This window comes from Ciconia boyciana, chromosome 3, assembly GCF_034638445.1.
Source record: "Ciconia boyciana chromosome 3, ASM3463844v1, whole genome shotgun sequence".
NCBI lineage: Eukaryota > Metazoa > Chordata > Aves > Ciconiiformes > Ciconiidae > Ciconia > Ciconia boyciana.
In genome coordinates, this window is record NC_132936.1 from 73,185,788 (window position 1) to 73,210,251 (window position 24,464).

General features: G+C 38.8%; 1 protein-coding gene across 5 annotated transcripts; it reads left to right on the forward strand.

Moving 5' to 3' along the window:
• Nucleotides 1–65: 65 nt before the first annotated feature.
• Nucleotides 66–23,617, forward strand: LATS1 (large tumor suppressor kinase 1). Of its 5 annotated transcripts, none has more exons than XM_072856121.1 (9): nucleotides 66–253; nucleotides 2,474–2,587; nucleotides 5,159–5,667; nucleotides 9,363–9,513; nucleotides 11,370–12,898; nucleotides 17,628–18,210; nucleotides 19,152–19,334; nucleotides 19,574–19,680; nucleotides 20,702–23,617. In XM_072856121.1, the coding sequence occupies exons 3-9, from the start codon at nucleotides 5,317–5,319 to the stop codon at nucleotides 21,212–21,214; spliced, it is 3,417 nt and encodes a 1,138-aa protein (XP_072712222.1). In that variant the 5' UTR covers nucleotides 66–253; nucleotides 2,474–2,587; nucleotides 5,159–5,316; the 3' UTR covers nucleotides 21,215–23,617. The 5 variants fall into 5 exon arrangements, with proteins under 5 accessions (XP_072712222.1, XP_072712224.1, XP_072712225.1 ...); XM_072856123.1 differs by having other exon boundaries at nucleotides 11,373–12,898; XM_072856124.1 differs by having other exon boundaries at nucleotides 9,363–9,498.
• The last annotated feature ends 847 nt before the right edge of the window (nucleotides 23,618–24,464 follow it).

Below are 24,464 nucleotides of genomic sequence, written 5' to 3' on the forward strand. Positions count from 1 at the left end.
GGGGAGCGCCAGGCGCGCAAGGGAGGCCGGGAGCTGCCCATATCCGGGAAGCCCTCCGCGGCGGAGACACCGACAAAATGGCGGCGCCGAACTGAGAGGCCCGTGGCGGCGGCGGCGGGCGCTGGCGGAGGGACCGAGGAGCCGCTGCCGGCATCGCGGAGGGCCGCGGCGGTCGTCGCCGCGCGGGCGGGGCCGAGCTCCGTGCGCCCACGCCCGAGCCCGCGGCGCTGCCGCCGCCGCCTGCTCGCCGCGGGTAGGTCCGCTGTGCCGCGGTGGCGAAGGGGGGGCGGCCGTGGGCTGGGGGCGAGAGGCCGAGGCGCGGCCGCAGCGCGGGGACGATAACGAGCCCTCTCCGGCACGGCCGACCGGCGAGTCCTGGGCGCTTTTCGCCCCGCCGGGAGCGGGCGGGACGCGGCCGCGGGAGACTGTGCTGTCTCCGGTTCCCCCGCCGGGGGCTGGGGTCTCCGAAGGCGGCTTCTCGCTCGCCGGGGAACGGCTCCTCGGGAGAGGTGGCGGGGCCCGCGCCACCCGCTCCCCCGGCGCGGCCGGTTGGGCCCTTGTGGCGCCGCCGGGCGAGGGTCCCGCCGCCCCCCGCGGCGCTGCTTGGCCGCGCTCGTCCCGCCGGCCTGCGTGGGGAGCAGCGGCGGTGCCGGGGGAGCAGCGCTGCACAAGACCCGCCTCGGGTCACGGCCCGGGGCTGGCCGGGCGGCAGACGCGCAGGTGTCCCAGTGCCGTGGGACAGAGTCGGGATACTCGTGGTTGTCGTATGCCCAGCACTCATCCTGCTGCTGAACCCCCGCGGTGTGGCTGGTCCCTGAAGCGCTGGGTCCTGCTGTGCTGTAGGAATTACCTTAGTACCTGTCTGTGCCAACGCAGCTTACACTTTGGTCCTCAGTGGCTGTCCTGCTGGTAGCCGTAAAGATCACTCTTGCATGTGCTCGAAATAACTACTACTGCTACCGAGAATAGCTGAGAATACATTTGTATGTGAGAAGAGCTGTATCCTGTTAAAGGAGATAGCAGAGCGTAAGAATGGAAACAAGCAGAGTGAATGCACAATGTTCCCAGTGTTCAGCTAGCCTCTGGTCATTTCCAGCTCAGTCTTGCCTGCCCGTGTGTAGTTGTGTTTGTTTACCAATTTCAGGGTCCAGTTTTCTCCTCATCCTATGGAAACCTTTAGCATTGGAAATGCATCCTTTGGCACATTGCTTTACAGCTCAGTGACCTCTTATCTGAAGAACAGCTTCCTTTTGGTGGTTTGAACCAAGCCCCTGCAAACTTAATTTTATGTCTCCCAAATTCTTGATTTTTTTTTTTCCCTAACAATAAAGTGTTGTGATTACATATAAACTAAGTTATTAGAATAGGTACGTGAGAGAGGGAACCAGAATAGATTAATATGTGGCGTTCAATACTTAATGGGAAATAGGAGTATTTATGTTCAAAACTTTTGGAGATAAGAAATGTTACAAATCTATTACAAAGCTGTGTATTTTTTTCTCCAGAAAAACTTGGAAGCCATTGACAGTTGCATGCAAACATTCTGTGTTTTCATTCAAGTGCCTGTTTTTAAATCCAGTCTTTCATGATTATACTGTAAAGAGACAAGTTGGGGTTTTTTTTCCCCTCACAGTTTGATCTGTAGAGGAAAAAACTTTATCCCCATAGTTTGAAAAGAAATGAAAAACTTTTTTTTTAACTCCTTTAGGGAAGTGGAGAGCTTCATCAGCAGAAACAGTGGCATTAACAAACTGATTTATCATTTACATTTAATGACAGAAAACTGCAAGGGGGGATAGACCTCAGTTCTCTTGGATAGAGTTAGTGTTTGCTAGTTAGAAGTAAAAAATTGAGATAGGTTTCTTACTGAGCAGTCAAAACTTTCTTGCTCTAAAATGTGTGCAAAGGTCTGTAAGAGGAGGTGACTTCTGAATTTTGAGGTTGATATCGAAAGCAAGGTGAGCTATAATCAATGGTAATACTTGCTTTTTTGTACTTCATTAAACTGGAGGACCAATTTAATTGGATTTTGGAGCAGTAAAGACTGTAGTTACACATACACATCAAACTGCTATTACCCAACACTGCTGCCAAAAGAAACAACCCACCAGAAAAAAAAGTTACTATTTATCTGGGTAAGTTCCTTAGCTTGATTCACTCTGTGTGGCCTTACAAACAATTATGCTGGCGCTAGTAAGTGGCGGGAGATAAGTGGACTGGCTGGTTTACACTGGTAAAGCTCTGCTGCTGCTAAAAATTCATGTGAAAGTGCAGCTTTATTTTCCAAGACTGCTTAGTCCATATCCTGTTATGCTGCAGTTGCCAGCAAAGTAATAGCTATCAAACACTTATAGCATCCCTTGTCTTAAAGTTCTCAAAGCACTTTAGAAAGAAATAAAATTCTCGCAGTTTTGTACTGAAAGAAATCAGAGCGCAAGCTGATTTTTTTTTTTTTTTTTTTTTCCCCCCCTAGGTGGTAGACTCCGGATCTCCTGATTTATGGTTTCGGTGTCCTGTTAATTTAACCTTGATTTCTCTGAGGGGTGTTACGTTTGTGTATCTCAGCTACCTGTGGTGTAACCATAAGGTGAATATTGAAATACCAGATGAAATTATGGTAAAATACATAGGTGCAAAACAACTATTTTCTCCTGAATTCCAGGACTTTGGGCCTTGTTAAAAGGGATAACTCGTGTATGGATATTTCTTTCTTCTCTCATTGGTGTTTGTGTGACACAAAGATCAATACCAACTGTTTTATCTAGATTGCCCTGCCTATGGTGAACTAGTCATTACTCCTAATTTTGAGTGAACTTGAACAAGTAATCTAGGTTACTAAACCTCTAAGATACTTAGCCTTGTTGTCCTATGTTTTGGGATGAGTTTATGCAGGAGGTTTCACTTTTCTGGAGGTCGTGCTTCTCTCAAGTGTTATTAGCATATGTCCTCACACTTGGGTATCCAACACATGTTTTCTGAAGCAGGTCTTGTGGAACGAAAAGGAACATCCATAGCAAAACTAAATTCTAGTAAAATGGTCTAAATATAGTTACTCCCTTTTCTTTGGAAAAAGTGTTTTTGACAAAGTATTTTCAATGTGGTCTTAAATATGGCATGTTTTGAAAATGATTTTGAAAGTGGCCAAAATTAAATTACATTTTAATTGCTCTCATGACATACTTTTTGCTGAATCTAGATTTCTTAATGCTTTGAGCAAAACTTCACTGTTTATTATTAAAATTCACTTAGGTGTCTGATGATCTTTTCCTTATTCAGTGAGCACTGAAGAATTGTATGCTACCAGACTACAGGAAAGAGCTTTAATATAACTACCAAATTACATTTATTTAAAGTTTCAAACCTATCACAGGGCAAAGAAAGCTTGTGGGTACAGTTATATCGCCTGACATTTAGATAGTTCCATTAGAGAAATTATATTATTTCTTAAGTGGTTGTCCAAGGAGGCTGGGATTAAGTGGGTGTCCCTTGTGTTTCTCTTTGCAGTCCTTATTTATGTATTACTTCAAGCTTTCAAGTTTTATTCATATATGGATAGCATGTGTATTTAATTCATATAATTTGCATGTGTATTAGAGGGTTCTTTTTCCTATTAACTTCTTGTTGTATTCTTCCTCAATCACTAAATCATTAATTGGCTTATGACAGTGCAAATATTGTAGAAGTGAAACCTGGATGACAAAAGAGTGACTTTTATGTAGACCGTGTAAAATTTAGACACCTGTTTAATTCATGTCTAATATGAGAAACAGTTATCTACACACTACTTCTTTAAGAGACAAAAGATGCTTGCAGACATCCTCAAAAATAATCCTTCAGAAAACTAGGAATACAAATGTTTGAGAAGTTTGAGAAGCAGAAACAAGAAAATAAGAACATTTCAGTATTGCTGCTGTTACACATTGCATTATAGTGAAGGAACGGTGTGAGTTGAGCTTTACCATTGTTCTAGTTGCCTGTGAAGAAAAGACAGTGATAAAATATGTAATTTTTGTATCTTGCGTTATCTTAGTAACTGATCTTCCTCAGTGGAGCAGCAAAGACTGCAAAAGTTATATTTCATGATACTCTGAAGAGGCAAGTGCTCTGTAACTTCTTCACTGTTTCACCTTAATTGCTCTATCCTTTGCCATACCAGTTACAGTACTAACTAGTGCACAGCATGAATGCAGAGATTTGAGTTCTCTGCAGACACAGGGTTCTTTCCCTGATGAGTCAGCGCCTTCAAAACGCAAACTTTATTTGTTTTTGGCAGAAAGTTCTGTTTCCCTTACCAAATGTCACAGCTATGCTCTCAGTTAATTTGATGCTCGAGTTGTTAAACAATTTTACAGTTTAAAAGTTTGATTAAATTTTCTTTGTTTTCTTTTTCCCCCTGCTCTCATCTTCCCTTATGTAAAATAAAATAAAAAATTACTTGACTATTGACGAAGACTGGTTCAAGGAGACTCGAGCTAAGAGACTGTGACAGCCTTAGAAAACTGAACCCTTAAACAGGTTTAAATGGCAGATGGTACAAGAAATCATAAAGTTGCGTGCTATGAGCTAGGCAAGTGTTTATTTTTTACATATATGACTGCTAAAGAATGGATAAAATCATTGTAATTATGTACACTCACTGGTGTACTTTGTACTTTTCACTTCCATCTATTTGTGGAGCTTGATGCCAGAATTGTTAAACAGCTAGGGTATTTGGTCCATATCCTAGCTAACTGGATAGTAGAGTTGGCACCTTCAGCTATAAAAGTGTTGATGGAGAGAATGTGGGTGATGAACGGAGACAGCACCCAGCAGAGAGGGAAGGCAAAGAAGCAGTGATGGGGTAGCACACACAGCCATTCATATCTGCTCTTGAAAGCTTTGTCCACCACACTGAGTTCCTCTTTACTCTGTCTACATCCTTTGCAATTCAGGACAGTTTGGACTTGAGGCACCTAAAACATTTTTTTGTTAACGGACTGCTAGAAGCCCAATGCAGTTTGTAATTTAGGTTGAGTAAAGACTGCCTGAAGAAGTTGCTTAGCATGCTTTTAATAACTGTCAAGGCAGCGCTGCATGAGAACGTTTCACTGCCACCAATGCTACATAGTGAACTTCTTCACTGCTGTATGTGTAACATTTTGTTTTGTTTTGTTAACAGGATAGCAGTTTTGGGTTGTGACAAACCCCAGCATTACAGGAACCACAGTTTCACAGTGAAGAGCCGCTGCTTTCACAAGTTCTGAAACTACCAGCCAGTCTTCCTTGAATTTTGGTGTGTGTGAGTCCTTGGTGGAGGTTGCATATATACATGTTTTCATGAAGAGAAGTGAGAAGCCAGAAGGTTATAGACAAATGAGGCCTAAGACTTTTCCTGCCAGTAACTATACTGGCAGCAGCCAGCAGATGCTACAGGAAATACGAGAGAGCCTCAGGAATTTACCTAAACCCTCAGATGCTGCTAAAGCTGATCACAGCATGGGCAAAATGTTATCTGAAGATCCTAGGCAAGGCCGAAATCCCCCCAAATTTGTAACATATCATAAAGTTTTGCAGGAGATAAGAAACTCACTTCTGCCTTTTGCGAACGAAACAACCTCAGCTGTCAAAGGAACATCAGAAGTTAATCGACAAATGCTGCAAGACTTACAAGCTGCTGGCTTTGATGAGGTGAAATACTTTATTTTCAAGATTTGGTGTTCTGCTAACTATAAACTATTAGTACATGTCGGAGGGTGTGTTGATCGTGGAATGTTTGAACAGCATATGATAAGCAAAATAGCTTCTTCAAAATCTGGTGGGTTTCTAATTAGGACTTGGTGAAACAGGTAATAATGGGGGATGAAGAAGAGGAATAGAAGGATTTAGAGAAGCTTGGCTGTTGGGCTTTTTTTTTCTTTTTTAAGCATCTTGTGCAGTTTGTTCTTAATGTGGTAGGAGTAGGTTATTTTAATTATTTATATCATTTTAGGTAGAGAGAACTGGACTCTCTAGCACATGGGTTTTGCCTCTGATACTCAATGGAATTTTGGATTGTGCTCAATTAAAATATATTGATAAAATATGGCCATTCTAAATTGAAAGGCAGTACCAAATATTTCAGAAGTGAATTTTAATGAGCTTTTTACATCTGTGGCTTATAGAAACTCAGACTTTGTGGAGAAAGACATTTGGCTATCCTTACTTTATGCACTTTGTCAGATACATAAAATAACAAGGTGTGTGACAAAACCAGTTGCAGAGTGTCTTCTCTGCAGTATACTGTCAAGACAAAAATGTCAAGTCTCTTGAAAATCTTGGACACAAGTAATTATTCCGCTGTTACTTTCATTATAAGAACAGGGAACTAAATAATTGTTCAATTTATTTATTTTTTAAATTATTGACTAAACTTATTTCCATTCATTCATTTTAATAAGTGAAAGGAGTCTGAAAAGTAGTTTCCAGGAATAAAAAATTAATATACTTACAGCTCCTGTGTTTTTACTGGGATTTGCACATCAAAGTAAATTACACCTGTTTTCATGCCTTGTCTGTAAACCTGAGTACAAAAGTGGGTTTAAAAAAAAAGCTAGCAAACCACTCATCTTTCCAAAGGAAAAAGGCACAGGCCCACAACAGGGATTGCGTTTACAGGAGTGCACTGTTTGTAGTAGTGACCAGCTCACGAGTTCTGCTGGCTGTGATGCTTCGGTATTTACAGAGATCTACCTCTACCAAGAATGAGCTTCTCCAAAACTGTCAACTAGCTGTTCCTCAACAATGTCCCAGTGTCAGGTGCTGACAGTGGTTTTTCATTGTCCCTTTCACTTGCTGAGATACACAGTCCAAGTTGTGTTTTCAGTAAGAATGGAAGGATTTTATAATGATAAATGATTTTGTGATAATTTGCTCCTGCTCTGTGGTTTGTTGCTGAGGTTGGATTTTTTTTTTAAAGTAGATCAGTTCTCAGATCCATTTTTACAGATTGAACCTGCAGTTATTTTTGCAAACTGAAGAATGGTATGTGGCTGGATAATAAACTGGAAAGGTATCTTAAGTTGGTATTTTTGTTGAATCCTTTGCATCTTGAAGCCTTTTGCTTCTACCCTTTGTTCTTGGATACGACAGCATTCCCAGGACACTTGTGGTTATACAGACCTTTTTTCAGGCGCAGTGCCAGCATAAGCCGTTTCTGCCATGTGTTAACCCACAGTTGTGTTGCCACAATAGTCCATATGGCATTGGCCCGGGAACACCACCGGGAACAGATACAGCTGAAGTAGGAAAGCATTTTTTTTGGTGAGGGCTATTCAAGATGGGAAGTAGGAATGAAATGAGAATGTATTTTGATCTGGGATTGTTTTATGGACTGGATCATAGCTGGGGTGTGTTGGCCAGCCATCAGCGGCTGTTTTTTTCTTTTTTTTTCTTTTTTTTTTTTTTTTTTTTAAATATATTGAATGTCACAAATGTTCCGGTTATTCCCTCCACCCCTCAAGTAGTAGGTAGTATTCAGGGTTAAAGCTGAACAGATAGATAGGTATCTATCAGTATCAGGTGTATATATATATGGTGTGTGTATATAGATAGTAATATATATATGTATAGTAATTATGGGAGAATGCAGTTCATTGTGTTTTGGTGGTTTTTTGGGTTTTGGGTTTTTTTGTTTTTGTCTTTTTTTTAAAAAAACCTACCCTAAATAGCTTACAGGAAGTCTCTCTTGCTTATTAGGATTCAAGTGCAGTCCTCATATGTTCTGTGTAAGGTGATACTCTTCAAGACATTGAATACTTCATGTCACATAGGTTACCAAGGTTTTTGTTCTTCAGCTAGAGGGGAGGGAGATCCTTTGGCTCTTACTCAGGTCCTCTGTTTAGTGGAGAGGGAACTAAATTTAATCTCTTAAAATATCGCTGGTTCTGTACTTTGAGATTCTGTGTGTCTTTATGGCTTGGTGATGTGAACTTGTAGGTTTAGGTTTATATATTGTAGAATTACTTGGCTAAAAAGACAGTAAATTTGGTTTTGAAACTGATTAAGAAGAAAATTAAAGTCAATAGGTAGAAATGAATTATGGGTCCTATAAAAGTATATTCAAATTGGAAATTAAATACTCTGGACATCTTAACCTTCTGTTTGCACAAAGATCAAATAGCATACTGGTGCTGAAAATGTACTTCTTTGCAACAGATCAGTCTTGCCTATAAAAGTAGAAGTGTTGCAGACATAACTGTTTCTTGAAGGAGCTGTGAGATCAGAAGTTGTATCTGCTTTTTCCAACAATGTCAGCTGGCTTGTAAACGTTGTGACAACCTTATTATAAGTATCTTTTAATTTTAAAATCCTTTTTTAAGGTTCTGCTTTGTTCACTGAATTTAATTAATGTTTCTGAAGGCTGTATGTAATTTTGTATGTGTGTAGTGTTAAAAACCTACACAGGCATGGTGAAAGTATAAATGTGGGTTTGAATTTGAAGTTGATACTGACTAATTCCCTTCTGAGCCCTGAATGCTGTCGTATGTAGATAACCTGTTCAAACGTAATGTGAACTGAAATGATTGCTTTGATATGACAAAGTATGGCCATAACAAATCACTAAAGACAGTGTGCTTAATTATAGGGAGTTATGCTGTGGATTTGTTTCAGACTTGTTGAGTCAGCTGCGCAAATCCTGTGCAATATAACTGGGAGAGCAGTGCCTGACTTTTAACCGTCTGTGAAATTATGCCCCTTTTGCTTGACATTGATCTCATTCAAGTCAGTGGAAAAACCACTGGTCCATAATACATGTTCCATTGACAGAGCTGGGATTGGCCATCAGATCAAAACTTGTGTTGAGATCTCTAAGAACACAGAGCCAAAATCTACCACAAAAACAGTAAAATTTCTGCCAATAATGTTGTCTTGATCAGGAAGAATTCTTAGGGAGAAACTAATGGATATTTATTGACAAAAAGCCATGCTGAGTTGAAGGAAAATAAGCAAAAACCAAAGTTCTGAGTTTCGCATTAGGGTATCTTTCATAGAATAACTTGGGTTGGAAGGGACCTCTGGTCATCATGTAACTAGCTGTTACCTGGGTAGTGTATATCAGTGTGTATAAGCAAGCTGTTTGTACAAATAGCAAAGTGACACGATTTACATCAAACTGCAGTGCTTCAACAAGTTAACTTTTTTTTTCCTGAAGATCCAGAATGTGTTAGTCTTTTGGAGGATCTGCTGTGGAGAAATCATTTTAAAATTAGTTTTAGATCAATTGAAAGAAATCAGTTATGTACTTTGGTAAAATTACAGGAGGGTATTTGACTAAATAACCATGATTTTTGGTATTTTTGCTATTTTTTTTTGTAACTTTTTTTTGTATATTATTTTCTCTTTAGGATATGGTTATACAAGCTCTTAGACAAACTAACAACCGTAGTATAGAAGCTGCCATCGAATTTATAAGTAAAATGAGCTACCAGGATCCTCGTCGGGAACAGATGGTTGCAGCAGCAGCAAGACCTGTAAACGCAGGTATGAAACCACCAGGTAGGTGTATCCATGGTAACTCAGCAACGCACTAAGTGTGTTCTTATAGGTGAAAAATATAAAATAGCAAATTCCTCCTTCATGTACTCAGAATGGTACAGAGATGTTGAGATACAGTTTTTTGCTTTTAAAAATAGCACGTAAAGTATATAATGTAATTTTTCTGAAAGATAGGTGCATTCAACATGAATTTCTTAAATGTTTCTTTTTATAACTGCATGGTTTTAGTATTGTATGTAAGTATTTTATACAAGGAATGGCATTCAGACCTCATTTTAGTAATTTTTGTCCCTCATTGGTCTGATGCCCATATTTTTGTTCTCAGTGTCAGGTGCCATTTAGAAGTCAGTGGTGAGCACTGAATTCTTATTTTAATTTTTTGTCTCTCTTTTTCATACACTCTCCCACACAGCAGCACTACGTATGTGTACTTTTGTGTATATATATTATTTGTGTGTGTATGTATATATTTATATATTATAGGGCTACAATATTTGTATTTGAGGATGTCCTGTTTCAAGATCCCTCTCTCTGCGTAATTTTCTGCTTGGTTCCAGATTTTGTTTGTATGGTTTTTAAGGCAGACTTCATGTTTTTATAGAAGCTAGGGGACATACTATAGCTTTAGTAGCAACAGAGTCAGAATTTTGCTACTTGCTATTATTGCTTTCTTAACACATGCAAGCACATTTTTAATACATCTTGATGTTTTTCTTTTTTTTTACCAGCTTTTAGTAGCATACACCTAAACAAATGATAACTTTCAAATGCAGCAGAAATACTGAACTTCTATTTGAAGTTGAGTGCTGAGCTGCTAGCTCTGTAAAGTTACATTTTAAATCGACCATATAGGTATGAGGAAAAATTAGTAGAGTAGCAAAGTACAGCATTATTTTCATTTAGTCTGTGAAGCAGGGTTAGTCAGTGCTTGTATGAAGCTGCTAGCTAAATGCCACCATTTAGCTATGATTTTCGTTGTTACTTGCAAAGACACAGTAATCAATACTTTCTTTTACTGAAGATACAGTGACTTTCAGCAGTTGCAGTACAAGTATCGCAGTAATAACGTTGTAAAAAGCACAATAAGACTGCATATGTTATCAGTTCCTTGCATATGATTTTGTTTATATGATGCAAAATAACATCTGTAAAGTAAATATATTGTCGAGTTTGTCTCTCTTAAGTTTTGCTTTCATACAGTTTTAATTCTTGCCTCTATACAACACTTTTACCCATAAAGACATAACTTTTAAAATTAAAGTACTTAATCAAATTTCTCATGCAAGGCATGTAACAATTTTGGATGAACTGTGTGCATACCAGGGTGTAAGCGGGCTGTTTGATTTTACAGCATCCAGTTACATTTTAGTTTAAGAACACTTCATTTATTGTAAGTGTTAAACTGGAAGGAATAGCAACATGACTAAACCTATTTTTCCGTGCTATTGCTCTTTTGTGTTTGTACTGAACATCTCTTCAGAGAGTTGCTTGTATGCATGATTAAAAATACATAGTATGCCTAATAATTTTGCATATTACCATTTTTTCCAATTAAAAATTGAGTGCGTCTGTAATTGAAGCAAAATGCATCTTCAGAAAAGTGATTTCTAAAAACTCTGATACTGTAATTTCATTGCATTTTTTTGCGCTTATACTGTGTACTGAGCGTATTACCATAGCATGCTCTGTATTACTAGCTAGAGATAAATTTTTCATGTGAAGTACAGTGGATTATGCTGTGTCGGAGAAGTCCCATCCTATTTCTGTAGTAATTAATGCAGAAGAATAAAATACTCAAGGCAGTAAATAGAAATAACTTCTAATAATATAAATGCTGTGTTTTCTTCTTGTAAAAGCAGGGACTGTACAGCAATCAGTTAACCGCAAGCAGAGCTGGAAGGGTTCTAAGGAGTCCTTGGTTCCTCAGAGGCACGGCCCTTCCCTGGGAGATGGTGTAGTTTATCGCTCAGAAAGTCCGAGCTCTCAGCCTGATGTAGGAAGGCCATTATCTGGATCTGGCATTGCAGCATTTGCTCAGGCTCATCCTGGCAATGGACAGAGAGTGAATCCCCCGCCTCTACCACAGATAAGGAGTGTCACTCCTCCTCCTCCACCTCCTCGAGGACAGACACCCCCTCCAAGGGGAACTACTCCTCCACCTCCTTCCTGGGAACCAAACTCTCAAACAAAGCGTTACTCTGGAAACATGGAATATGTGATCTCCCGTATTTCTCCAGTGCCACCAGGAGCATGGCAGGATGGTTATCCACCTCCACCTATGAATCCTCCACCCATAAATTCTTCCACGCAGGGTCAGAGAGGCATGAGCGCTGTCCCCATTGGCAGGCAACCAATAATCATGCAGAGTTCTGCCAACAGCAAATTTAGTTTTCCTTCAGGAAGAGCTGGAATGCAAAATGGCAATTGTCAGGCAGAATTCATAGTTCACCAGAATGTGGTGTCTGGGAACTCAGTGAGTCGCCAGCCACCCCCGTACCCCATGAATCCAACTAACAGGCAAAGTCCCACAGCACTACAGATGCAGGCAGGAGGATCTGCTCCTCCTTCAGCATACACCAATGGGAATCTTCCTCAGGCAATGATGGTGCCAAATAGAAATAGTCACAACATGGAACTTTATAATACAAACGTAGCTGGAATACCTGCGTCCTGGTCACAACCTTCCCCTGTGCAGCCACAGTCATCACCTGGCAATGGGCATGACATGCCTACATGGCAACCCAATGTTCCTGTGCGGTCAAATTCTTTCAACAACCATCATGGAAATAGGCAGAGTCACTCTAGCAGCTCTCAGCCTTCAGCTACAACAGTAACAGCTATAACGCCAGCTCCCATTCAGCAACCAGTAAAAAGTATGCGTGTGTTAAAGCCAGAGCTACAGACTGCCTTAGCACCCACTCACCCTTCCTGGATGCCACAACCAGTGCAAACCGTTCAGACCATCCCCTTCTCTGAGAGTCCGTCTACAAATATGGCAGTTATGTCTCCTGTTGCAGAGGCTCCAAATTACCAGGGTCCCCCACCACCTTACCCAAAACACTTGTTACACCAGAACCCCTCTGTCAGTCTGTATGAGACAGGACCCAAGCTCAACAAGGAGGAACCACCTATTTTATCCAAGGAGGATGAGAATGAAAAGAATTACGAATATGTTGATTCAACAGATAAAGAAAAGAAACAAATTACAACATCACCTGTTCCTGTTAGAAAAAACAAGAAAGACGAAGAAAGAAGAGAGTCTCGCATTCAAAGCTATTCCCCTCAGGCCTTTAAATTCTTCATGGAGCAGCACGTGGAGAATATACTCAAGTCACATCAGCAGCGTTTGCATCGGAAAAAACAACTAGAGAATGAAATGATGCGGGTAAACTCTTTCTTCTTTCTAAATCTATGACTAGAGAACTGTTCCCATATTAATTTTAAGAAATATGTCTTAACTGTAGAATGTTTAAATAGTACAGATAAATAGAACATTGTGGGATATCGTGGTGTTGAAGTCTATTTTTAGTTTTTGTGTTTGAGATGTGCAAATTCTTCATTGCTTTGTTTACGTACTTCATTGTCATCTTAGAAATTAATTTTTTTAAGTAACATTTTTGCATGTCTAAATGCAGCTCATCTGACTTGTGTGATAAGGCAGCAGAAGCAAAATCATTGTTGTGTGAACTGAGATTTAAGTACATGGCTCATAGCTTTTTGTTATGGGTTCTATTTAATCCTGAGTTTTGAGTGAGTTATATGCAATATTTTAATGATTTTTAAAATATTTTAATTTTTTAAAAATAAACACTGCAGGTACAAATAGCAAAGCAGGAACAAGTGGTAGGCTGGTTAGTGCATTTATATAGTCACCCAGACAGTATACCTTTTACGTTCTGCAGTTTGTTTCCAGTAGTGATAGGGTTTTTTAAGTTCAAATCCAAAAAATCAGTATTTAAAAGTTACGTTTTTAGAACGAAAGAGACATAGTACCTTTTGCCTAACTATTTTATAATCCAGGCTGTAAGGGTATCTGTTTAAACAAGAGGTAATTGAATGGGATGATAAAAAACAGATGTCAACAGAAACATGTAAAATCAGCTTCTTTGTGCCTACATGAAGTCAGTGGTCTGTTTCTGGGTTTTCATGTTCACCTAAACCAAATCAAAAGGGTAAAAACTGGAGCTGATCTATACATATGCCATTTCAAAAGAGAAAATAGTGAGAAGTAGTGAAATTAAGATTTGCAGAAATGGAAATTTGAGATGTATTACTTATATTTCTTAATTGTAGTTGAAAATTTGAAATGAGTATGATGTACCTTTTATTCTATGAAATAATGTATTTGACTTAATGACACTTTCTTGAAGTTCTATTTTTTAAATCCATGTCTTCTTACTCTTTGAAAATTCTTACTGTAATCTGTAGTGTTTTATAAGTGTTTGCTTAATCACGAATATGTAAATGTTAGCAAGATTTCTTCCTGGAACTCTTTCTAGATCTTTATTCTTAGTCTTCTCTCTTTCCTTTTCACTTCCACTAACAGCTGATTTAAACTGTTAAGGTGTGGGAAGCTTTCCTGAACTCTGTAGCCTCCATTCCTGTGTAGACAAGTAAGATTTTGGAGCAACAGTATTTATTAAGAATAGCATGATTCCTTTTTAGAGGGCTTTGCATGCAATCCTGCATCAAAATTAAGCATGAATTTATTTTTACTATTTTTGAGTACTTAAATGTAAGATTATAATTAATGTTGATTTGCAGACTTCACTTTCCCTTCTTACTGTCGTGTTCCATAGTAAGCATAAGTATTACTTATATGAAAGCACTGATATAACTTTTCTTGATATTTTTCTTGTGCATTTAAAGCACCCTAGTAAATATCTTTTTTTATATGTAATGCAATTTATAATATTTATACTAGATTTAAAGCTGGGGTGTTTAATTACAGGCTGAAGGGTGGAAAATGGGGTATTATGCTGCAGCAGACCTCTCTTTTTTTCATCAGGGTATAGGAGAGGAATCCCACAGTAGTGAAGTATATTTTGGGTCTTTATGAGAAGGAGAAAGGGAAACTAGCTCATTAGTTATTTTCAGGAAGTTTAAGAGGATTAAACAAGTACTGAATACCTTATTTTCTCTGCGTTGGTAGGAACTTTGAAAGAAAAAAAAATGCCAGAATGCATCCCTACAGAAATACCTGCCTTCATAGGATGCAGTATTTCTAGCATAGGTGACATATTTCTGTGCTATCAGGTTTCCTAGGGAATAGAGTGAAGCTGTCGCAAAAGTTTTTAATTTAGGTGTGTGAATTTCCCCAGGAATTATGCTAGATGTCTTTGCCGCAAAGAGAAACCTAAGTCATGATTTAAGGCACAGCAAGATGAGAACGGAGCAAAATGAGAGCGAATTGTGTGATATCATACAGTAATTCAGGAAGCTCTCGTGTCTGGCATTGACTAGAACTAATTGGAGGTGTATGTGCATGAGCGTTTGTGCAGCTGACAAAGTTGGTTAATTTTTGGTAAATGCTGTAGCTGAGGAGAGTTTAGGGAAAATACAGCAATGCAGAGAGCAATCAGTTTGTGATGAACACTTGTTTTAGTGGATGGCGTAGGAAAAAGCAAAGATGGGTTGGGGAAGAGATGACAAATTGGGGTACTTGAGCTATTTTTTACAACAAAATTGTTAGGGGGTGCAACAGCTAGAGAGCAGGTACTAGAAGGTAAAGCTACAAGGTTTTTGGAGACTCTGTTTGTATGTCTTGCAGTGATTAATTACTGTATTGGGTCTCACTCCTCCTAGGGTTTTGTTGCCATCTAGATTATATTCTTTGCCAGTTTTCTAACTGATCAGTGGGGTTCAGTTTGTGTGCAAGTGGGGCTGTACTGAAGCAGACTTCATGGTTCAGATGGGACTCAAGAAGGTGACCCACCATTGTCTGAACTTTAACAGGGTCAGGTCTTCAAATGTCTTCTTGACATTTGTAAGTCTTCAAAAATCCCTCCTTGTGCATTGAAGTGTGCCTTAAGCATGTTCATTCGCAGAAAACTTGAGACGTTTCTGTCCTGGAAGACAGTGCCTGGGTATTCCTGCAGTAATGTGTTGACAAAGGTTCAACTCCCTACTCTGAAACAAGAAGTTGTGTATTTCCCACATCCAGTCTTGAAACTACTGCTACCCAGTCCTAACTATTATCTATCTGATGTCGACAAAAAATTTTGTCTCTAATTAGAGACAGCCTTCCCCATTTAAATCTTACTGAATTGATACTCCTTGTGAAGTTTGTTTGGGTAGGCAAGCATTTTGTATGCATTTTCCTAATTGCATCTCCTTTGGATCTGTTTTTGTTATGATGCCTGTAAGAAATCTTCTGTGTTCTAACAGTATTTTCTTTAATAGGGTGACATGTAGTATACTGAAAGCATTTTTAAGACATTGAATGATATCTAATTGATCTTTTATCTCACCTTTTTTCTCAGTCACATCTATTATATTTTGTTTCAAGTTCTGTTGTAAGTTAGGCAAAGTAGAAGTCGTCTATTAACATGCAGTTTATACAGACCTAGACTAGTGGTTACCTAATCCTGATGACAGTCCTGAGTACCGTTATGCAGACAGTATCTTAAACATTTGAAACATTAAGGAGATGGCAGCAACAAGATTCAGTATGAAGAATCGATAAGATGTGACAATAAGAAATTGAAAACTTCTAGAATAGTGGTCGAGTAACAGTTGTGATGTTTGCAGGGATTCAATTTGGTCATCTTCAATTTTATGGTCAGGATGTCCAGGAAAAAAATAAGGAAATACACTGCAGGTTGAACTTGGAAATCATTGCTGTAGGATGGTGATTTCAAGTCAGGTAGGCAGATAAAATAATTGACATGCTATGAAAAAGGGAACAGAAGATTTTGAAAATGCTGACAGAAAACAAAAGAAGAAATGAACATAAAGCTATGTGGGGGTAGTGTCACAGAGGAAAGAATATTAAAAAATTGAAGAAAGATTCTGCTCACATTAAAACCAAAAAGAAGGGATATTCTGACTCCAGGGCCTGAAATTTGCCAAGAAAGATGGCACTGGAATTGAATGACACTTCAAAGGAATTGAAGCCAGCAAAAATACACTAGGAGGAACCCAGGTTGGAATATGATGAGAATGTTTAGTGTGGTTCTTGTAGATAAGGGTTTCCACACTGTAGGTGATGAGTTACATGTGGCCTGTGAGTGTTTCAGCTGTCAGAATGTTAGTGGTGTTGGCCAGAGCACCAGGGATGTTCATTCAAGATAGGGATATGTACACAGATGGGAGCCAAGAACTGATACCATGGGGAGGAGAGTGAGCCACTTCAAAGAAATTGCTTTGCTCAACTTGTTGGTATGTAGGAGTGGAGAGTGGTAGACAGAGTATGACTGAAGTCCTGTTAGAAAGAGGTGGGTTATGCGGTAAGAGGGAAGATCAGGTCTTGGCTTGTGGCAGAGGCATGTGCTTGGTGTGGGTGGACAGTAGGAAACAGTGCTTTGTGGATCTGGTTTGTGTAGGTACACAGGGAAGCATGAGAGTGAGAGAGTTGCATACTCCCTCCTGCAACTGAAATTCCACTGGCATGGTCAGGAAGTTTAGTGACTTCTGCTCTAGCTAGTCTAGAGAGTGGAAGCCTTTCCCACTGCAGCTCCTTAGTTAGCCCTCAGCGACTTACTGCTCCTAGGCATGTCTTGGCTTCCTTTAGCTTTGCAAAGAGAATCAGGGAGGCAGCTGATGCACACTGTTATTCAGATAAGTATTATTTGCAGTGGTTTTTATCAGTAGTTTGTTGATTACCCTTTCTCACTTTGAGAACATACTCCCTTCTGAAGAACCTTCTGGTGCATGGCACCTCATGCATTTTGCTGTTGAAAGTGATCACATGTTTTGTTTTGTATCACTCCTATATGTTTTCTTAGAATCCTAATGTGTCAATTAAAAAAAAGGGAAAACAAAAACCCTTAAAGTATTATTTCCTATGCTGTATATAAGTATTTGGTTTGCTTTGCCTAAGCCTTGTAATTATAAGATCACCAAGAGTTAATAGTACTGTTCACTCTTCAGATTTAATTCTGTTTGCTGCACAGGTTGGATTGTCACCAGAAGCCCGAGATCAAATGAGGAAAATGCTGTGCCAGAAAGAATCTAATTACATTCGGCTAAGAAGAGCTAAAATGGACAAGTCGATGTTTGTAAAAATTAAAACCCTGGGAGTTGGTGCATTTGGAGAAGTTTGCCTAGCAAGAAAAGTGGATACTAATGCTTTATATGCAACAAAAACTCTGAGGAAAAAAGATGTATTGCTTAGAAATCAAGTCGCTCATGTTAAAGCTGAGCGGGATATCCTTGCAGAAGCTGATAATGAATGGGTGGTTCGCCTGTACTATTCATTCCAAGATAAGGACAATTTGTACTTTGTAATGGACTACATTCCAGGAGGTGATATGATGAGTCTCCTAATCAGAATGGGTGTCTTTCCGGAAAATCTGGCACGGTTCTACACAGCAGAACTGACCTGTGCAGTTGAAAGTGTTCATAAAATGGGCTTCATCCACAGAGATATTAAACCTGATAATATCTTGATAGACCGCGACGGTCATATTAAATTGACTGACTTTGGGCTCTGTACAGGTTTTCGATGGACCCACGATTCAAAATACTACCAGAGTGGTAAGAGAAGTATGAAAGGTTTCCTTGTTATTTTGTTGACGTGTCATTCTTTGCAAGGAATTAAATAATAAATGAGTAGAAAGATGATTGTGCTGTTTCCTTTCTGAATGATAACACATCTAACAATATGTCTGCACACCACTCATATTATAGAAAGCAACGTTTAGTTAGGGAGAGTTTGTAAGTGTGAGAATTGATTTCTTAAGGGAGAAAGAATGAGCTATGCTGCTCTAAGTTTGTCCCATTAGTAACTTCTGAAATTTGGAGAGAGAAAATGACCACGGTAGCAAGATAATTACAGAGACAACAGCCCTAACTCTGTTTTGAAGATAGGACTGATGTTTTAAATTTAATCGTTCTTGAAAACCTTGCCCCAAGTTCTGAGTGTCTCATGTACTTCCTTTTAGTGTAACCTGTTGATTTCTGAGAAAGGTTTAAGTAGGCCTTTAAAGACCCTACTTGATTACTTAAAACAACAGCTATAAAAAAGTTAGAGCAAAAAAATTTTCACGGTTCTGAGACTGATAAAATACAGATTTTGTAATCTGTACTTGAAGTTGAAGATTTAAAATCTGACTTTATTTTTTGATGGTTTAAATATTGGGTCTTTTTCTGTTTACATAAGAGCAAGAACAATATACACCCTGTACCCCCAATGTGGTTATGTTAAGGAAAAACCTGAGAAAAGATCAAACTTGATACTTCCTCATAATTATGTCAAAAATTAACTTAAACAATGTCCTCAAAAGTTGGTATTTTGTATCATAAGCACAAAGTCAAAATCCTGATGTTGATGACCTTTTTAGCTCTTAAATTGAGTGTCAAAATTGAAACAGATTCTGTCTTATAACAAGAAATGTTAACAGATAAAGAAAATTTCATACTAGTTAAGAACTAAAGTAATCTTCCTCAATTTTGGCATCTTTCTCACTCAATTATAGGTGATCATGCACGTCAAGACAGTATGGATTTCAGCAATGAATGGGGTGACCCAGCAAATTGCAGGTGTGGAGATCGGCTGAAGCCACTTGAACGTAGGGCTGCACGTCAGCATCAGCGCTGTCTGGCCCATTCCCTTGTTGGCACACCCAATTATATTGCGCCAGAAGTATTGTTACGAACAGGTAATGCGTTTTTGTACTGTAATCTTGCTGCAAAGTAACTGATATTCAGGTAGCTTGCTTCACCTTTCTTACACTGCCACTTTTCCCAAGTATATAATATTTTGACAAAAAATAAATAGTTGTTAATATGGAAATCTTAAGTATTGAGTAGAATTCTCTTGTGAACCTTTTTTATTCTTAGAAATACATGATTGAAATTATACTAAGGCTTTGACTACCTTGTTTTGATTTCATTTCAGGTTACACACAGTTGTGTGACTGGTGGAGTGTTGGAGTAATTCTCTTTGAAATGCTAGTGGGGCAGCCTCCATTCCTGGCACAAACACCACTGGAAACGCAAATGAAGGTAACTTTAAAAGTCTGGTATTAACAGTCTGAAAAAGCAGACTTGAAATTTACATAGTCTTTCTAATTTGTAGTGGAATCAAAGGTGATTTTTGAGAGTGCTGCTCTATCCAAGCATGTTATAAACGAAAAAGATTTTAAAATTTACATTACTGTGGCAGTGCACTTAATTTGTAAAGGGACTTCAGGGATCACGTTCATATCTTTTATCTGGTCATACAGTAAACATGCCAACTAAAAATCACATTTCAGATCTCAGCTGTTCCCTTTCACTTCTTGCACCTGTTCCAGTTATTATCTCCACTTTCTGTTGTTCTCCTCTTCCAGCATCTGGGTGTTCTTTTCCCACCACTTGGCTTCCATGCCTGCTCACCTGCAGAGGATTTCCTTTGGTGATGTATCTGCAGGTGCTCAGCATGCAAAGGTGGAGGAGCAGTAGATGACTGTGGCTGCTCAGGGTTACTGGCAGCTCAGAGCCATTGGTCCCTTCCTTCCTGAGCCCCAACTGATTCAGAGAAACCACCAAGGCAATCTTCTGCAGGTGCCATTTTTGCAAAACTGCATTCAGCTTGCAAGATATTAGTTGGCTCAAATGTAGTGCGGTAATAGTTTTGTTTTAACTTTAAATCTGTTAATCTTTCCAGTGCATCAAATAAATCAAAATTTGTTTGCCTTGCCTTCTTTTTAAGATTGTAAGCCGTGTGCCTAATCTCGGTTTCCAGGTGCTGGATTTTATGGTATCTTTGTTGGCTTATAGGAGGGGTATTTCGTGCCAGACTCTAGTTTAGATTTGGCATGTGAATAAACTCTACCTGAATTTTGCCAGATTTCCAGACAAAATATTCCTTGTGTTTCTGAAAGAGCAGCTTCACGTTTTCCCCTCTCTAGCGTGAAAACGCTTATACATGTTGAATGATTGCTTTGTAGCTGTTTGTTTGTTTTGTTTTGTTGTTTTAATTTTCACTGTTTTTTTTCCTTTTTATTAACTTGTAAATAGAATAATACCTCTCTTTGCTTTAAAGGTTATCAACTGGCAAACTGCACTTCATATTCCACCTCAAGCTAAATTGACTCCAGAGGCCTCCGACCTTATTATTAAACTCTGCCGAGGGCCAGAAGATCGTTTAGGCAAAAATGGTGCAGATGAAATAAAAGCTCATCCATTTTTTAAAACAATTGATTTTTCAAGCGATCTACGGCGGCAGTCTGCTTTCTATATTCCCAAAATTGCTCATCCTACAGACACGTCAAACTTTGATCCAGTTGATCCAGATAAATTGTGGAGTGATGATGATAAGGAAGGGAACAGAAATGATACGCTTAACGGGTGGTACAAAAATGGAAAGCATCCTGAACATGCCTTTTATGAGTTCACCTTCCGAAGGTTTTTTGATGACAATGGCTACCCATACAATAATCCAAAGCCCATTGAGTATGAGTATGGTAGTTCCCAAAATTCAGAACAGCAGTCAGATGATGATGATGATGATCAGGCAGGTAGAGGAGTTCAAAATCGTGACCTGGTTTATGTTTAGTAGAGGAATAAAGATTAAAAACTAAATAAACTTGTTTTGTAGCTGCAATTTTTGAAAAGTCTCTTCTCTTAAGAGAATTGAGAGAAGATTGCTAAGGTAAATACATGCACCCTCTTTTTGTTGTTGGGTTGTTTTGTTTTTTTTTTTTAACGCTAAGAAAATTGTGTCTTCTCTTTCCCTCTCTGTACACTTTGTTTCCTCAGAATACAGGGAAATCCTTCTCAAATATTAATTTATTCCAGCATTGTTAATTGTTTAATTTAGAGATTTGATGTTAGGTGAAAAAAAACCCCATCACTTGAATTTTATTATCGGTTGTCTGTACTCTAAGTACTCAAAATAGGAAATAGTGATTTCCTCCCCCCGCCCCCAGATGATGCCTGATATCTATTTGTACATATACTGAGTAATTTTAGAAAACAAATCTCTGCTTCAGAATTGTTAATGACAGTTTTTCTTTGCATTGACCAAATATAAAACCTACTGTACACTAATAAAGCTCTCATACATTTCTGAAGAGGGAAAAAAAAAAAAGGCTGCTGTACCCTCACTTCTCACTATACTTAGCCTAATTCACAGTGTTGGAAAAACTGAGCCATCTGTCTGGTGAAATATTTCCAGCTGCTGTGGTAGTGGCATAGATCTCAGCTTTGGTACAAGAAAATGTCAGTCTTGGCTACAGTACGATTGTAAAGTGATAAAGCATTAGAACTAGTATTTTATTAAGTAGTAATTGAATTTGACATTAGTAATGCTGTAGCGTGTGACTGGTACTCTCAACTTGATTGTCTCCTGTCATCAGTTCTTCTATAGTTATGAGAGGAAAAGAGTTTTAGGAAAAACACATTCTGAAATCTAGTTTAATTTTCTGATTACAACCAAACTGTAAAGTGTGTACAGTTCTGCTTTAGTTGGAATTTTTACTTTGAAAAATTAATTTTAGAATAGTTTCTTTATTATATGTTTGAGATAGTAATGGGAAAAGATTATAAATTACAGCTTTTGAGACTGTTGTTGTGGAGACCAGTTTCACTTGGCTTTAACAGTTTTCTTCCTAGTTACACAGACAGTGAGGAGAAATGTCATGCACCAGTCCATCTGAGCCGTCAGTACAGTTTCAGTGGTCTGTCTTTCACAGCCCAATTCAGAACAGAATTAGGAACTTAGGGCTGTGTCTGCTGCCTTCTGCATGACTGTTTTCATCATTTCCCACAGCAGGTGAGCAGGCATCCCCTTGGGTCTCATGGTGGGAGGGTACTGAGCCTGTGGAGGTTACTGGGAGCAGGGAGAGGGGCAACCCTCTTAAGCAGCTTCCCTGAGACAAGACCAGGAGTTACAGGTGAGAGGCAGAAAGAATTACCTTTTTTTGCTCTCTCTACCCCCCTCCTTTCTCCTGAATCTAACACAGTGGTAAAGAAAATGCACTATATTTAGTAAACTTCATGTCTTTTAAAACATTTCTTCCTCCTTGGAATTGAATTCCAATGGGTAATCTAATAATGTGCCTGTAAGCATTACTGCTTTCTTAAATTATTATTTGTGCCATGGCACTGGCATTGTGACTATCTGAACATCATGAAATTGGTGTTCATAGCTGTTCTCGCGGGAAATGCCAGTTACTGGTTTACTTTTCTCACCAAGCTGGTTTAAGGAATACTTGTGCACTTCCGGCCATTCATTCCCTTTCTGTGCTTCAGTTCAGTGTCTCTGTGCCAGCGCAACTGTCTATAGTGCTGTCCTAAATACTGGATCAGTGAAAAAGCTGCTTGGTGCTTAGCGTTTGGAGGTTTCTTTCTTGTAAGCGTGTTCATTTAAGTGATCGGGTTTCCGGTGTGGTCCAAAAAATTATTTATATTGGCATAACTGAGGAAGGAGTGAACTGCAGTAAAGAGGGTTGGCAGTGTGGAAACTTCTTAAACAGACTTTGTCACGGGAGAAAACATTTGTGGAAGTTCACCCCTCTACTGTGAAGTGCTTATCATGGTTAGAAGATGGTTATGAAAAATTGTTTTCTTTTCTCAAGCAGGTAGTTAGTTACTTTCTATAATGAAAATGGGTTTGTAGCTTAATAAAACAATTCATGTTCTGTCTGCCTGTTCCACAGCTGTTGAAATAGAGTAGTTTTTAAGATTCATTTCATTTAGCTTAAATATTGTAAAATGGCTGCAGTGTATAACTACTCCATTTTATATATTATGTAAAAAAGATTGTTTTCCGTGTAAATAAACCTTTAAAGATTATCTTCCTTCATAGTAAGTATCCCAGTAAAACTGGTCTACTTGTCTTGGAGTAAAGTATAATATATTACTGGTTAAAAGTAACTTAATCAAGCCTGCCTTACCATTTGTGAAGTATGCAGAGAAAATAATGTCACTTCTTCATTAAATTGACTGTTAAAATTGCCTTTTTATCTGAGTATATTTCTCTTCTGCCTGCATTGTATTATGTTATATGCCATTTAATGCTATAACTGGTCTTTAGCCAATGTGTTTAAAAAAAAAAAAAAAAGTCTGTAAAGGCACCACGGTTCTATACAAGCAAAACCAATTGCTTTTATTAGAGGAAATTATTGAGTCTTTCAAGGACATGTGCAAGTACTGAAACATTAAACATTATTTTACCATTTTAAACAAATATAGGACGAGCTCACATCTTTAGAATTTGGTAGATGCTTCTGGCATTTTCTGTTATCTTATGTTAGAAGTTGTAATGTACCTTGTACCTTGTTTGAATTTTGCCACCTATATGCTGCAGTATTATATATTTCCTTGCAAAAATGCAGTGTGTTACGTCCAAGTTCTCTGAGAAGGTTAGTTATACATAAACGTTGTCACAACTCTCCAACATGCTATGCCTTACCCGTGTTTTGAAACTTCACGTTTCGTACATAGGTTCAGAGTCTATTGAGATTCTTCATAGCTGCTGCTTAAAACATGGGTATTTCACTGGTGACCGATGATGGGGATTGGTTTGTACAGGCAGTTGAGAAGAGAGGCTCCTAACCAGCAGCAGTGGAATTCTGCAGTAAGTTTTAGTTCAGGTTACTTTCACTTTGTAAAGCATGAAAAGAAGTTTCTTGTTTATGTGCCCTTGTACACATATTAATTGTATTTATAAAATGTTCTATAATCCCATAACTGTACTGTAAATACTATTTGATATTCAGTGGCATTCTATCCTAGGGCAGGCCCTCTTGCTGTATCTTTTCTATCCTCAATTTGTAATAGAATCTATAGAATATATGGCTAGA

Excerpts from the sequence above, each read along its gene's own strand:
- LATS1 (XM_072856121.1), top strand. The coding sequence starts at position 5,317 with ATGAAGAGAAGTGAGAAGCCAGAAGGTTATAGACAAATGAGGCCTAAG. Across the intron at positions 5,668-9,362 it reads AAGCTGCTGGCTTTGATGAG|GATATGGTTATACAAGCTCT; the intron begins GTGAAATACTTT and ends TTTTCTCTTTAG. Across the intron at positions 18,211-19,151 it reads TTCAAAATACTACCAGAGTG|GTGATCATGCACGTCAAGAC; the intron begins GTAAGAGAAGTA and ends ACTCAATTATAG.